The 15786-nt window shown below is 39.5% G+C and overlaps 1 protein-coding gene across 1 annotated transcript in view; it reads right to left on the reverse strand.

Annotated features, from left to right (window-relative positions):
- Nucleotides 1-1133: 1133 nt before the first annotated feature.
- tfb1m (transcription factor B1, mitochondrial) overlaps nucleotides 1134-15786 on the reverse strand; it is a 33839-nt gene continuing 19186 nt past the window's right edge. The window contains 3 exon segments of the mRNA XM_008399544.3: nucleotides 1134-1712; nucleotides 1714-1914; nucleotides 3420-3547. Of these exon segments, the coding sequence (XP_008397766.2) occupies nucleotides 1604-1712; nucleotides 1714-1914; nucleotides 3420-3547 (438 nt within the window). The 3' untranslated portion in view covers nucleotides 1134-1603.

The following is a 15786-nucleotide window of genomic DNA, read 5'->3' on the forward strand; positions in this document are numbered from 1 at the left end:
AATCTAAATACAGGGCAAGACTGGAAGATAACCGGTTAGAGGCTGCAAAAGACCGGAGACGAGGGCGGAGGCTCACCTTCCAGCAGGATGGCAACACCAAAACTGCCAGTTACAAAATAATGGCTTTGATAGAAACGTGCTGATCTGTAAGATTGGCCAAAAATGAAGGTCTCTGGATGGTAAAGACATAACCCAAAAAAGTTGACTCAGGGCGAAGAATCCAAAGGCACAAGTCAGATTCTTAATAGTAGCTACTTGTAAAACCCAGTATTGTCTTTGCTCTTCAATGTTTTCAACCATCACATAAAATCCTTTTAACAGGAACACGATCATGTGCTTGCATTTAGAAAAAGCAAGGCACAGTCTGATGCTAAATGATCCAGTTGGAGACAAAACCTGCTTTGCATGCAGTTCAAACAAATCTTAAATGTCTGTTTAATATTATCGAGTTAATAATAGAAATGCTGATGAGACAGAACTCCCCTATGATTACGTTGTTGTTGATACACAAATGCATGAAATCTGACATTCAGAGACCTTATAATAGCTCATGAAAATACTGCAGAGTCCAAAGAGGTGTCTGCACCACCGCACAGCCATACCTCATTAGCACATCACTACCCTGCTGCTCCTCTGCATGACATAATTTCTCACCATTAAAATCAGCCACGTTCCCTCACTTACCAAAATAAAAGCTCGGCATAGCACTGCACCACTCAGGATTTCTTTAAGGCCGAAGAGTGGACTGTAGAACGCAGCATATCTGTGCATGTGAATTTTCCATTGCTGCAAGAGATTATCGCCCATCTCTTATCAAAACGGAACGAAGTCGCTTTCTGGCAAGTCAACCCAAGCATACCATCTGTCGCACTGGCAGGGAGCAGCAGCGCCATGTTCTGCTGGTAAAAACCTGCTCTAATATTCAAAGAGGAGTATTTAAAACCCTTTCATATAATATCTGAATAATAACTACAGCTTCGAGTTTATTCACAACATACGTTTTGCTTAGAAAGCGTTTTAATTTGATAAGACAAAACTCACTGGTAATATTCTATGACATTGGCTCATTTATTGGTAAGTTTGGCATGCGTATAATCAAAATATTTATTGAAAGAATGCCAAAAAAGAGAAAAGATGGTTAAAAATTATTTTACTATGAGTTCTGATCCTTATTTTGTCTGGTTTTTTATTTGAGCTGACAAATTCACAGCAATTTCAGCAGCCCTTTAAGCTCCGTCTCCCAAGTGACGGAGCAATACACACTTGAATAAAAAAAAAATTGTCCTGGATGTGGAGCTGCCATGTTCCCAATCTCTAAATCACCCTGAAAGCACTGACATTTCTTTCAGCTCCCACAGGACAAGGTGTTAGAAATGAAAAAAGAAATGGGACATAAAGAGATACTTACTCGCCAGGAGCTGCTACGGGCAACTAGCTGCTTTCTTTCGCTTTCCAAAAACGCATGGAAGGCAAGCACCGCTCGTACACCGTTCATGTGTTTCGAATGACTTATTTCTCCCTGGGTGCAAAGAGAATGTTTAAAAATGCATGTCTGTGCCAGGTGGAAATGTCAAGGCTAAGAGCAATGTGTTGTCTTTCTGCGCTAGCAGAGGCTATTAGTGGGCTCCTTTTGGTTTCCATGCTTGTTTTCAGCACGGTTGCGGACCACTCGGCATCTCCTTAAACGCGTCCACTGAAGTGTGGTGATTCCTCCCCAGGTGCTTCAGCCTGAGTTCTTCTCTGAAGTCGTAGCTAAAGAGGCTGGGGTCGTTGGCGCAGAGGTGAGCATAGGCGTCCGATAAGGCCCTTATGTGGGGTATGGTGAGCTCGGTGGGGCGCAGAACAGGGTCCACGTCTGCCCTCTGCATCATCTCCTCCGTCAGCTCCAAGCGGCACACCTCCGGAAACAGCATTCTGGAGACAGATGGCAGGAGACACGGTGGTACAGATTCCCACATTCAGGTGGCTTTGATGTATTAATATTCATGCAGTTTTAATGGCATTTCAAAGTTCAAACAGAAATATATTATTCCTTAGCAATTATTGCTAAATCTGAGGAGTTAATCGAAATCGCACAAAGAATCTGCTCATGAATGATTAATTTTCTCCCCTGCAAATTGCAAAAGTATTCACCTCCCTTGAATTTGTTCATATTTTTTCATGTTAAAACCGCAAACTTTAAACTATTTTAATAACGAGATTGTATGTGATAAAGACATAAAGCGAGTGCATTCTGCAGTGATTTCTTTGACATCCCTGAATAAAATTGAGTACCATCATCTGCCTTTAAATAGAGGAATCTGTTGACAGCCACTAATAGGACAGTGGCGTATTCTACAAACCTGGCCAGGTAAGGATTTGAGGCAAGATTTGAACATTGATGTCAGCAGATGTTTTCCATGCAATCTGACAGATCATGAGATAAAATACAAACAGGAATGAGCAAAACTTTCAGGCTATGTGCTAAGCTGATGGTGGCATGGCTGAAACAACTAGCAGCTGTTCTTGAACTGAAAGGTATCTGTGTGTATTGACTCAGGACATCTCAATGCAAATGGATGCAACGTAAAAACATCTTGAAAACTTTCCATTTCATAGCAATGTACTACTTTGTGTTGGCCTAGTACATAAAATCCCCAATGACATAAATTGTGACTGCAACATGGCAAAAGTTTACACGGTGTGAATTCTTTTGTACGGCTCTAGCAGTGAAGGAGTGTCAGCGATCGAACACTTTGTCATTAAAAAAAAAACATTGATTTACATTTTTCTTTATATCAGATTCAACGCGGACATGCTCGTGAATTTAGTTTCTAGACATTCTTCTGTCTGAAAATGTTCATCTATATTCATCGTTAGTCCACTAGAGAACATTAGCCACTTTCAGACTCTGCAGAGACTCTTAAGGTGCATCAGTGCTGAAGGCTGCCTCTGAAATTTGGTGCAGCTGCCGCCAACCTACTGCTCTTGCATAAAACAGTCTGCCTCGTCTTCCTGTGCCACCTCAGTGAGTCATAATTACCGCTCTCTCACACAGACTGGGTTCTTTTGTTACCCAGGCCTACATACGCTTCCCCAACAACCACGGGGGCGATGGGCAGCGATTGCATGCATGTGGATGAGTGGGCTTGTTGCTACTGGTTTTTGAACAGAGTTCTGAAGTTGCTTTACTGTCAAGTGTTTGGTTACAGAAAGGCTTAAAATCTGTATTTGTCAGAGCGCTGAGTACACGAAGCAAAGAAAAAAAAAAAGTCAATCAAAAAGCAGCCTAATTAATGATGAGATGAAGACACTGCTGTCAGAGCGCAGAATGAAAAATGTAGATTGAGAATGACAGATGAGGACAAGCCAAGATTAAAAAGTAAAAACTTGAGGATAGTGGCCTTCTAAGACCCAACAAGTTTTATAACTGTGCTCACCTGATTCCTTTATGGCAGTGCTTCCGGCGGAACTGGAAAACGTTCCTGACTACTTTCTCCACCAGCTTGAAGGGCTGTTGAATCTGAGGCTTGACCAGAGGGGTGAAGTGAACTACTCCCACGTCCACCTACGCGCACACACACACACACACACACACACACACACACACACACACACACACACACACACACACACACACACACACACACACACACACACACACACACACACACAAACACAGTAAGCGGAAATAACAGCAGGGGAGGGGGACGAGCAGAGACCTTGAAAATGGATTGCAGAAAGAGTGCTGACTGAAATGTGTGTGGAGGCGTGCGTGCTGCATGAAAGCACAGACAGGTGTGATGGGAGAGAAGAATACAAGAGTGTGGAGAAGAATGGTGCAGAGAAAGCTTACCTGATCAATGCCCAGAGAGGTACAAAGCAGAACAAAAAGAGACAATAGGAATGATCAACTCGCTGTGCAAAAACAAAAAGAAGAGGCGGAATAAGATGACGCAGCATGGCTGGCTGCCTGGCAGGTTGGGTCCAGTTGCCACAGTAACATCTATGAGGAGACGAACCAAAGAAACTGAGTCTTCCTGTGTTGCTGCATCATCTGGGAATTTCTTCATAATCGCAAGCCTGACTTTCCAATATACAGCATGTTTTCTAACCACAGAGTGGTTATCTATGCAGAAGGCACAGATGCAGTGTACCTTGGAAAAGTATACGTAACCTCTGAACTTTTCCATATTTTATCATGACACATGTGGCATCTATTAGGGTTTGTGCATTTAGAGGTATCAGATCAAGAGAGACTGGGTACCTATGCACAGCACATTTTTTCAATGTTACTTTATTGCCTTAAAAAAGTCTTTAAAATGTGAAAAAGTGGAAATTATTTTGCAAGGCACTATACACGTATAGTGGTGGACATGTCTTTTTAAAAAAACTCTTTATGGGGGGGGAAATAAACTACACAAAACTATGACCTATGTCTTCCTTTTTATTAATGGTCAATTAAATAAATGCTTCAGAGGCCAGCTGTGACGCACAGACATACAGTTAGAGCCAGAAATATTTGGACAGTGACACAATTTTCGCAAGTTGGGCTCTGCATGCCACCGCATTAGATTTGAAATGAAACCTCTACAACAGAATTCAAGTGCAGATTGTAACGTTTAATTTAAAGGGTTGAACAAAAATATCTGATAGAAAATGTAGGAATTGTACACATTTCTTTACAAACACTCCACATTTTAGGAGCTCAAAAGTAATTGGACAAATAAACATAACCCAAATAAAAAAAATTTTTTTCAATATTTTGTTGCGAATCCTTTGGAGGCAATCACTGCCTTAAGTCTGGAACCCATGGACATCACCAAACGCTGGGTTTCCTCCTTTTTAATGCCTTGCCAGGCCTTTACAGCCGCAGCCTTCAGGTCTTGCTTGTTTGTGGGTCTTTCCGTCTGAAGTCTGGATTTGAGCAAGTGAAATGCATGCTCAATTGGGTTAAGATCTGGTGATTGACTTGGCCATTGCAGAATGTTCCACTTTTTTGCACTCATGAACTCCTGGGTAGCTTTGGCTGTATGCTTGGGGTCATTGTCCATCTGTACTGTGAAGCGCCGTCCGATCAACTTTGCAGCATTTGGCTGAATCTGGGCTGAAAGTATATCCCGGTACACTTCAGAATTCATCCGGCTACTCTTGTCTGCTGTTATGTCATCAATAAACACAAGTGACCCAGTGCCATTGAAAGCCATGCATGCCCATGCCATCACGTTGCCTCCACCATGTTTTACAGAGGATGTGGTGTGCCTTGGATCATGTGCCGTTCCCTTTCTTCTCCAAACTTTTTTCTTCCCATCATTCTGGTACAGGTTGATCTTTGTCTCATCTGTCCATAGAATACTTTTCCAGAACTGGTCTGGCTTCTTGAGGTGTTTTTCGGCAAATTTAACTCTGGCCTGTCTATTTTTGGAATTGATGAATGGTTTGCATCTAGATGTGAACCCTTTGTATTTACTTTCATGGAGTCTTCTCTTTACTGTTGACTTAGAGACAGATACACCTACTTCCCTGAGAGTGTTCTGGACTTCAGTTGATGTTGTGAACGGGTTCTTCTTCACCAAAGAAAGTATGCGGCGATCATCCACCACCGTTGTCTTCCGTGGACGCCCAGGTCTTTTTGAGTTCCCAAGCTCACCAGTGAATTCCTTTTTTCTCAGAATGTACCCGACTGTTGATTTTGCTACTCCAAGCATGTCTGCTATCTCTCTGATGGATTTTTTTCTTTTTTTCAGCCTCAGGATGTTCTGCTTCATCTCAATTGAGAGTTCCTTTGACCGCATGTTGTCTGGTCACAGCAACAGCTTCCAAATGCAAAACCACACACCTGGAATCAACCCCAGACCTTTAAACTACTTAATTGATTACAGGTTAACGAGGGAGACGCCTTCTGAGTTAATTGCAGCCCTTAGAGTCCATTGTTCAATTACTTTTGGTCCCTTGAAAAAGAGGAGGCTATGCATTACAGAGCTATGATTCCTAAACCCTTTCTCCGATTTGGATGTGGAAACTCTCATACTGCAGCTGGGAGCGTGCACTTTCAGCCCATATTATATATATAATTGTATTTCTGAACATGTTTTTGTAAACAGCTAAAATAACAAAACTTGTGTCACTGTCCAAATATTTCTGGCTCTAACTGTATTTTCTTTCACTGTTTACAATACGGCCAGCGCATTGAGGTACCCAATCACCAATGAATAAGTAAGCAAATACAGTACAACCCTCGTATCCACATTGGTTAGGGACTGTAGCCACCTGTGAATTTGAATTACTACACACTGTGGAGACAGTCTTAGCTACAGCAGAACCTAAAATGTACCATATTCCTCATCTATGCTCTTGGGGGTGCAGACAATTAGCAGCAAAGAAAATCCATGGCACTATTGGGTTGGCTGCTTTGCAGACATCAACTAACAGAACGTGAAGCAGAATTGCGCTTAGGTATGTCAGCTTCCCAAACTGCATTTTCTTTTTAATATTTTAGAAATAAAATCAGAATTTTCTGTGATTAATTTGCAGCTACGCTCCACAGAGAAGCCAGCAAGTAATGTACAATGAATTTGTGGGGGTCCACTATGATAAAAAAAAAAAAAAAAAAAAGGTTGATGATGCAGTTGACAATTTTTTACCACCCTTAAAGTGATGGTGCCGCCCCCTGAGAGAATGGCGCCCTGAGCAGTGAGTGACATCACTCATATCAAGAGCTAATATTTAGGAGGGGGAAGTATGTCAATCAGCAGGATAACAACCCAAACTAATTTGTTTGTGCTAAAATGAATGATAAAAGACAAAATATACAGTTATTAATATAGCAAAGCATGTAGGGTTTAAGTTGATGTTCATTTTCATATAGCAATATAGATAAATCTAGATTAAACTTTTTGTGTATATTGGAGTTCAACTGCTCCACTTTCACCACCACAAACATTCCAATCATGGTTTTGGGAATCTGAGTTGAACTACAGTTTAAGTACCAGAGAGAAACCCGGCTCCACTTTCATACACACCTGATCCTTCTTGTGGCAGTTTTAAGTGAACAGGACATCATGTAGGAGGAACTATCCCAGACTCAACTGGGGAATCTCAAGTCAATATTTGTATATATATATATACTTCACATCATTTCTACACATTTCAAATTTTACACTACTATTTGGGTTTTATGATGCCATGATCAGATCTTTTAAACAGTAAATACATCAAAAAGTGTTTCCTAACACTCTTTTTGGCCATAGAAACCCACATAGCCAGAGTAAATACAATATGATAAGAATGATGCTCCACTCAACAAAGCAGAACAGTTGGCTGTCAGACTCCCCATGTTTAGTTCTAACCTTACTTCTTTGATAAAGAGTGCGCTGATGCTAATAAAGACATTTTGAGCAGCATGACTGTGGGATTCCATGGAGACTCATTCACAGCATTCACCCTAAAAATAGTAATACATCTCACAACGTTTAGATGATTTTTGGATTTAAATGCCTTTCAAGACACTAAAAAGGTTTTTGTAAGACAAGATAAAAATAATTAACTCTATAATCTCCTGTCTCAATGGATATCAAAAAACGGGGAATTATTTTTTCATACCAAATAAAAAACTTGAGAAAAGGAAAAACTTGAGACAAGTGGAAATGGGGTATGCAGATGGTCCTGTTACTGTAGTATGTTGCTTTAATGTTTGAGGGCAAACAAATATGTAAATAAAATATTATCCTGAGGACAAACCCCACCTCAAACTTAGATGTCACGGAGTTAAAATAAAAGGATGTCTAATTCTGCTCAACAGCTCTCCCGCAGTGAATGCAGGCCCTGCGGAGCTCCTCATGCACCCTTCCTGCTTATATTTCTGGATTGTGACTCACTCATTCGCAGCTGCCTGTTTGCTTTGGGCTTGGGGCTGGCGTCGATAATTAGGGGAGGAAAGCTAAAGTGGTCCAAGGGCGTGTAGAGGGTTCCTAATGAAAGTTTGAAATACCACTCTTTCTCTTTGAACAGCAGAAGTAGCATTTGGAGAGGCACTTGTAAACTGCAGCACTATCTCTTATCAGATCTATAGATCCCAGTGTATCCCAGCATTGCCTGGCTGCTGTTGAGCGTCCTGCCGCAGTGGCGTTTAATGGGCCAGCAGCACAGGGGACCGACAGTCTCAACAGCCCTGAAGGCTGTGCGCCAGAATTGAGAATGCTTTAAAGTCTTAGGTTCAGCATAAGATAACAGGACAAGGACGACAGAAAAAAAAGGATTTTCTAGTTATAAGTGAATGCAGCTGTTAAATAAAGCTTCTGTTCTACTTCAAATGTTGATTTTTGTCGTATTAACGTCTAAATAATGACCCCAGGCTTTTCTTGCGGTGATTGATGACCCTTTCAGTTCAGTTTTATGTAAGGGCTTTGAGGCAGGGAATGTCAAGGGCATCAATGGGCCTTGGCGGCATCATCTTTATTTCCATTATGAGGATGGATTTATCCAGCTGTCATATCAACAACATGTTAAGAATTTGATCAGGATTTCATACAAATTACTATCCTCAGTCTTTCAGTTACGCAAGATCAGACCACCATCTGCAAGGAAGACGCAATAAAAAGGAATGCCTTTAATTTCACTCTCTGCTGGAATAATTAGGCCATTTATATTCCACAATTTATGATTTAGGAGAGGAGCAAAGGGAAAAAGTCGATATTGGGCCTATACAGGCAGCAGCAATTCACCCATCAGCTTGTCCAAGTCACTTTGCTGCTATGATTTATGTATGGCCTTGCTACATGGCTCGACTGGGTAGCACCACTGTAATATATCCCGCTGGCTGCCATTAATTCTTCACCGATAACCCCAACATGCAAGGGAACTCCATCTTAAATCACACGCAGTCACCTGGCCCCTCTGCAGGAGGTGTTATGGACATGCTGTTCTACTAAAAAAAACCTAATACGGTTCTGGTCGGAGGGTCATATACACTCATGATACGGCATCAATGTCATTTTGATACCAAGCTTTTAAAAATGCATTGAAAAGGAGCTGATTTTTTATGGGTGGAAGGATTATGTAACTCTACTTCTGCGGTTATTTTAAAAACAACTGATGGGTGCACTAATCCACAGTCAAAATTAGACATAATAGCTCATCATCTCTCATACCTCTTTATTAGCTACAGCAGCAACACAATGGATTTATGTATGTAAACATAGTGAACCTTCATAGTGAATGTACCAAGCATCAGAGGCTCTGACTCTGAAAATGGAATAGTTGGCACTCTGGTCTGAGTATTTTTCAAACTGCTGATCTATTAAGATTTTCGCACACCATCATCTCAAAGGTTTCCAAAGAACGACTTGAAACAGAGGAAATAGCTAGTGAGTGGCAGATGTATTAGCAAAGTTAGCTATTTAATGTCAAAGTAGAAGGGGCAAATCAGTTTGAGATAACAGAAAGTCAAAGTAGCTTAAGTACCCATTTGTTACATCTCGAAAAAGATGGGCTATTGTGGAAGGGTAGCACTATTATCAGGTAATAAGAAATGGGTAAAAGCTCCCACTGACTCTTCAGAAATGAAAAAAAAAAAACTGATTCTCTGGTTTATTGACTTTTGATTTCATAGCAATATTCAGATGAGAAGGTCATAATTTGGGGTAACAGCATGAAAGCATGCACACTCCTTCTATCAAGAGTTTAGGCTTTCAGTGTTGAGTTTACGGTAAAATGGACAACCTCCATCACCCTTAGTGACCTTTCATCCTAGCGACCCAACCTCTTGATTAACTGATCAACTAAAATTGTTTTTGGCACACATTGGGTCACTTAGTACAACATTTATAGCCTATATGAGTATTGCTGCTGACCATGTTCGCCAAAATGTATCCATGTTTAGGCTGCTTCCACCACGATACTGCAGTTCAAAAAACAGTTCAAATAAATCAATAAAAAGCCTGAAATTAATTACATTCATGTTTCCGTAGGGTGTCTGTAAACTTGACTGAACTGAGTCTCCAACCTTTGGTGCCATATCCTAATTTTCCAAGGCCAGTGGACTTTCTGATCATGCTTACAATGTTCAACATTTTGTCTTCTAGTTCAGACGCCTTCTCCTGTACTTCAAAAGGGAAGTGAATGTAAGCCAGATAAAGACTAACTATACTCTCTGATGTCAGTCATTTCTTTAATTGGTATGTAAATAAGTTAACACAGACTTGGCCTTCTTATTAAAATGTTACATAAGAATACGTATTTAATAATCTTTCTCTGGCTATAATTGGTTTAACATAATCAGTTTGGGAGAGGAAAAAGGAAATTCAAACACTCAAACTAACTTTGAACTTTCGCTTCTCATCTTATTTTATACTAATTAATCTGATTAACCCACACTGATTCCTTGTATTCCCTCTTACAAAAAAGGGATTCTGCTAAAAGAAAGTAGAATTTCTACTCACTAAACTTGCAAGAAGAGCATAATATGAGAAATTTCAACTTCAAACTTTCATATCTACTTCTGTCCACAGCTCAAGACCTTTTAACTACCACATGGGAACAAAACATTGACGTACATATTAAAATTTTTGCACATTACCATATTTCCTGTCTGACCTTCCTCAGCAGGGTACTCCATTACTCCAGCTTTGCCCTATGATTCTCTAGCTCCTTTTTCTCCTATTCCACCTCTGATGCGTCTTTCCCTGAGAGTTCTTGCCCGATGGGGTGTGAGCAATAATTTGTCATGTCCCTCTAAGCGTAACCAAGACGAGATGGCAGCGGCCCTGGGGCACCACCTGAACCACCAGCACTTGTGCTTACTTACATAATGGAAGGTACCAGGGAGAAGAAGGGAAATGGAAGAAAGCTCTAAAACAACCAGGGAATATAAGAGAGAGAGAAGCTCACAGAGAACGTGCAACAAAAACTGTGAGACTTGCATTAATCATGACAATACCTTGGGAAGACAGCCTCCATTACATCAGTGGAAGGAGGCAGCCTCTTGAAGGAAGATAAGACAGAGGTCTATGCCAGGGAAAATACCAGGACCATAATAGTTTATGGGCCAGAAGAAGGAATGGTTTGACATCCTGGGAAAAGAAATTACCCATGACATGCACAGAGGACATTCAAGACTGTCGCTCTGGTTTTCAACAGGATCAGCTCCTTTGAGAGATGCGTCATAGAAAAGCATGAACCTTGCCCTAAAAATGAGAGATTTACTGTTTCAGAGAAGACGGCATGGGAAAAAAGCTTTGATGGGATATTTAGGAATGTATAAATGCCATTCTGAATGGTAGATTTGGGAGAGATGATTTAATAGAAATGTGTCACATAGGTTTACATAGGGTACGAATATCCATGGAAAATATTACTTATCTCAGAAAATGTATTCAAAACATGAAACTTATAATTTCATTACATAGTCATATAATTCGTTTCTCATTGAATAATTATAGTTCAGATCTCATAAAAACACAAATTAAGCTCTCAACAAATTTTATTTCATATGCAAAGAGTAATGTTGAGTGTGAGTAATTTCATAAATAAGGACTAATGTTATGACTTTAAATCACAGGGAATTCTCCATACTTAGACAGTTGTCCAACACAAAGTCAGAGAAATCTTCAACAAAAGGTAATTTACTAAAGAATCTGCCTGTTCAGAGTGAGAAAGTTGAGTGGTAGGAAAAAAATGCATAAAAACCAGGCAATGGCCTTGAGAAAATGATAAAATCCCAATCACACTTTCACTCGACTGACCAGATTTATGCAGGGTTCATATGCATTTTTCCATATTAAAATTCCATATTTTTCCAGATAAAATATTCTCCAGTCCTACAATTTTGATTATTTCAAAAACGGAACATTTAATATAATATTTTTTTTCACGTAGACATGTTTTTATTGCTTTATGTACTGTAATGTACACATATCATTTTCAACAGGCCCATATTTTGAAATAAAAAAGCTTCTCAATCCTTCTCTGGAAAATGTTTATTTTCTAGGAAACTGGTTTTGAGCTTTCCTGAGCTGCAGAACACTGGTCATCAAAATGAAAATACTTATAGTGCTGACATATAACACTGTGTGCAATGAATCTAGAAGTTATGCACATTTTAAGTTGAAATGTGGAATTAAATTAACCTTTCTATAATATTCTAACTCATTGAGATGCACCTGCATGTACACATTGAAACTGAACTCGAGTCTTTCTGCATAAATACTGTGTTGACAGCAACATCCCAGCAATCAGACAACACCTTGCATCTAATCTGTGAACAAACCGTCCTTGCAAGACGATGAGCATGAAAACCAATTACGTGAGGGGAGAACATAAAAGAGAAAAAATGCAAATTGATCGATAAAAGCCCCTCGTGTGGGCAAAAAGGACTGTGGCCGGCCAAGCTGTGCCTCAGAGCCATGCTGCAGAAAAAGCTTGAGAGCTCTGCTGTGGGCGATAAAACAAAGGGGACCACACTCACAACAGTCTGCAACATCTTCACACATCACAGCCTCGCACATCTGCACTCACTGGGTTTATGTCAACTGCATTTTGCTCTTCTCTCCTTCCCCTTTTTCCCTCATTTCTTCCACTCCCTGGATTATCCATTTATTTATTTATCGCGCTCCCAAAACAACAACACAGCATCAGCACTTAAGATCTCATCCATTACCATGAGAAATATCACACTTGCCAGACTGGCTGTAGTGCGTCTGTGGGAAAGTGGAAAATTTCTCGTCTTGCTGCAGCGGTATTCCACACGGAGTTCTGGGAATGTAGTGCTGCTGAAGGTCGACTGTGTGCACCAACCCACATGCTGGCCAGATCTCATTTGAAGGAAACGGTGTCTTGGGGATAGTTTATCAAAAAGAGTGCCGGGCGGACAGCTGAGTTAAACAAACAAATCAATACTTTCACCAATCAGCTGTAGGCACCTTATTTATACGCCGCAAATATCATTACAACCAAAAGTAGATCGCTGAAGGTGAGGAACTGGTTTGTTTATTAGCCCATGCAGCAATAAAAAAATATCATAGATCTGCACTTAGAACTATATTAGGTCGATTAATCTTATCCTCTCGACCTCCCCCCAACAACCACACACATTCCTAACACTATTGTTTTGTTCGCTTTGTCATTCATGAATCAAGGCCATCTAAGCCACTCCCCTCCTGTGATACATGTCCTCTACAGAGAGGAAAGAAAGACATGCAAAGACAGGATAGCAGCTGTGAGTTTTAGCCTCCTGCTGACTGATTAAGATGATGCTCTGGGGATGGTCAGTTTTGGCATGACGAGTAAACCTGCTCCTCTGTCCTCTGGACCAGCACGTAAACAAATAATGATTTAAAGGTCGGTGCTGCTGATTTAATCTTTAAACCTAAGGGTAGCAGATATTTCTTCTGTATAAACTAGATGGCCCTCCCCAGTTGTGCAGTGAGTCTGATTAGAAATATTATCACGAGTTTACATCTTTGTCACTTCTTATCTTGTAGCAGCAGCAAAGCAGCACTGCAACATTATGGCTGCTGCAATTTAATGTTAGTATGTGATATTTATGGCAGTGGTTTGCAAAAGTATTTATACATCTTGAACTTTTTCACATTTTGTCAAATTACAAAACACAGCCTCATAATGCAATTTATTGGGAATGCAGTGCAAAAACATGTTCAACATTATCGACATAATTTAATATTGTCGACTTAAAATTGTTGAACATGTTGACCGTCAAGCTTATCTTCCAACCTTTCAAATGCATATTTCCTGCCAGTTACTTCAGAAAGCAAAACTCATGATATATTCCAAGCCTTTGTTTCTTGTCATTTTGCTTAATACGGCTTACATATTAATCAACTCAAAAGTAAGTGTCACTGAAAAATTATACTAATGTCAAAAAGTCATTAATGGAAGCTTGTGGTGTTACAACCTAATCAGCTAATTAACTCATAACACCCGCAAAGGTTCATTGAGTTCACTGGGTCAATAGGCAACACCTATGAGGAAGACTGTTGACTTGACAGCTGACTAGAAGACGGTCATCGACACCCTTCACAGAGAGGGAAGCCACAAACGGTCATTGCTGAAGAAGTGAGTGTATATACTTTTCCTGACATTTATGATAAAAACGTCAATTTTTGATTAGTTTAATCTGATATTAAATTTTCTGAGAAACTGGATTTGAGTTTTCATCAGTCAAGATCACATGTTCCTCATTTTGAATGGAATTACTAAAATAAATGATCTTTTATCTGATATTTTAACTTGCATACAGTCAAAAGTTTTGAGAATGATTCAAATGTTAATTTTTATAAAGTCTACTGCTTCAGTTTTTATAATGGCAATTTGCATATACTCCAGAATGTTATAAAGAGTGACACATACATGGAGAGTTGTTTCATACAAAAATAAAGATTCAAGGTCCCAGCATACTTCATCCGAAGCCAAACAGGTAACGTGAAGTCAAGTGGTTGCAAACCTTTCATTGAACACCGTAAACCACACCTGGGGCGCAAATAAATAAATGTACCTCTAGGAGCCATTTATGTTGATTCCTGTGCTTATCTTCACTAAGAGGAATGTTTCATTTGGGCACCGAGTATGTCGAAGAGGGATGAGGTTACTTAAGGTCAAGTGATTCTGTCCAGGTGTTGTTAATGGGAAGAAGCAAACGGTTTGGCTTGGTTTTGATTTGTCAGTTTTTTTAGTTTAAATTGAAATGGAAAGATAATTTACATTGTGAAGGAAATAAACAACTGATTATTTCATTTATGAAAATGAAATCAATGAAAATCAACATAAAGACTCTTAATTGAGCACACGCAAAACCAAAGCCTACCAGCAACAACAGCGATCAGTAGCCTAAAATATAGGATTTTACACGGAATAATTAACAAAATACAGGTTTGTTTTTTTTCCCCCAATGTAGAGCTTCCTTATTAATTTCAGGATTTAGCTATTAACCATGTATTTTGTAATGGTGTTTTACTTTTTAACACTTTTGTAAAGCTACTTTCTATTCTTATTTTTTAGATCTGTTTTAATTTCGGTATATTATTTCATGCTCTTATATTCCCATAAGGAGGTGGAGTTTACTCTTTAGAAGGGGTCCAGTCAGAGCGCAGAGACCTGAGAGACAGCAAACTTTGACATATCTGAATTAGCGGCTGCAAAGCCTGTTGTGCTGATGCAGGAGAAACAAATTCTGTCAGGGATTTTAGCACCACACCAGCCAAAACAGAAATGTTAAATCATGTTGCTTAGTTGCATTAGCAGACGCTTGCATATCATCTCAGAGTTCTCCAATCTCCTTCATATTGCCCACTAAACAATTTTTTCATAATGACTTTGTGAACCCAGTTGATTCATGACATGATGCTAGTTGCACCAAACAGGGCTCAGAGGGGAAAACACGTTGCTGTGATTGTTCACTAATTTAATCAATTACTTAATTTCCCTTTGGGAACAATAAAGTATTTTTGAATTGAATAAAGGTTGGAGGAGTAGTTTGTGAGAAACAAATGTGAACTCACACAGTTGCTGCACTACAAGCCCGGCTCCAGAGAAAACTCCACCCCCTTATTTGAATATAGGAAATAGAAATAAAGAAAACACGGAATAAAATTGTTTAAAAAAATAAAGTCCCTAATTTAATTAGCTTTACAAATTGTCAAAAAAAAAATAAATAAATGAATGATCACATGACTGACAAAATAAGCTCCTCGCTTAATAATATTTCTATAGTTTTGTTTTCATGAGATCTATTTATTTATAACTTGTATTTAATTTTGAAGACACCCCATACATTTTTCCAGTTTAAAAAGCACG

The sequence above is a fragment of the Poecilia reticulata genome, chromosome 22, assembly GCF_904066995.2.
Source record: "Poecilia reticulata chromosome 22, P_reticulata-male-v2, whole genome shotgun sequence".
Taxonomy (NCBI): domain Eukaryota; kingdom Metazoa; phylum Chordata; class Actinopteri; order Cyprinodontiformes; family Poeciliidae; genus Poecilia; species Poecilia reticulata.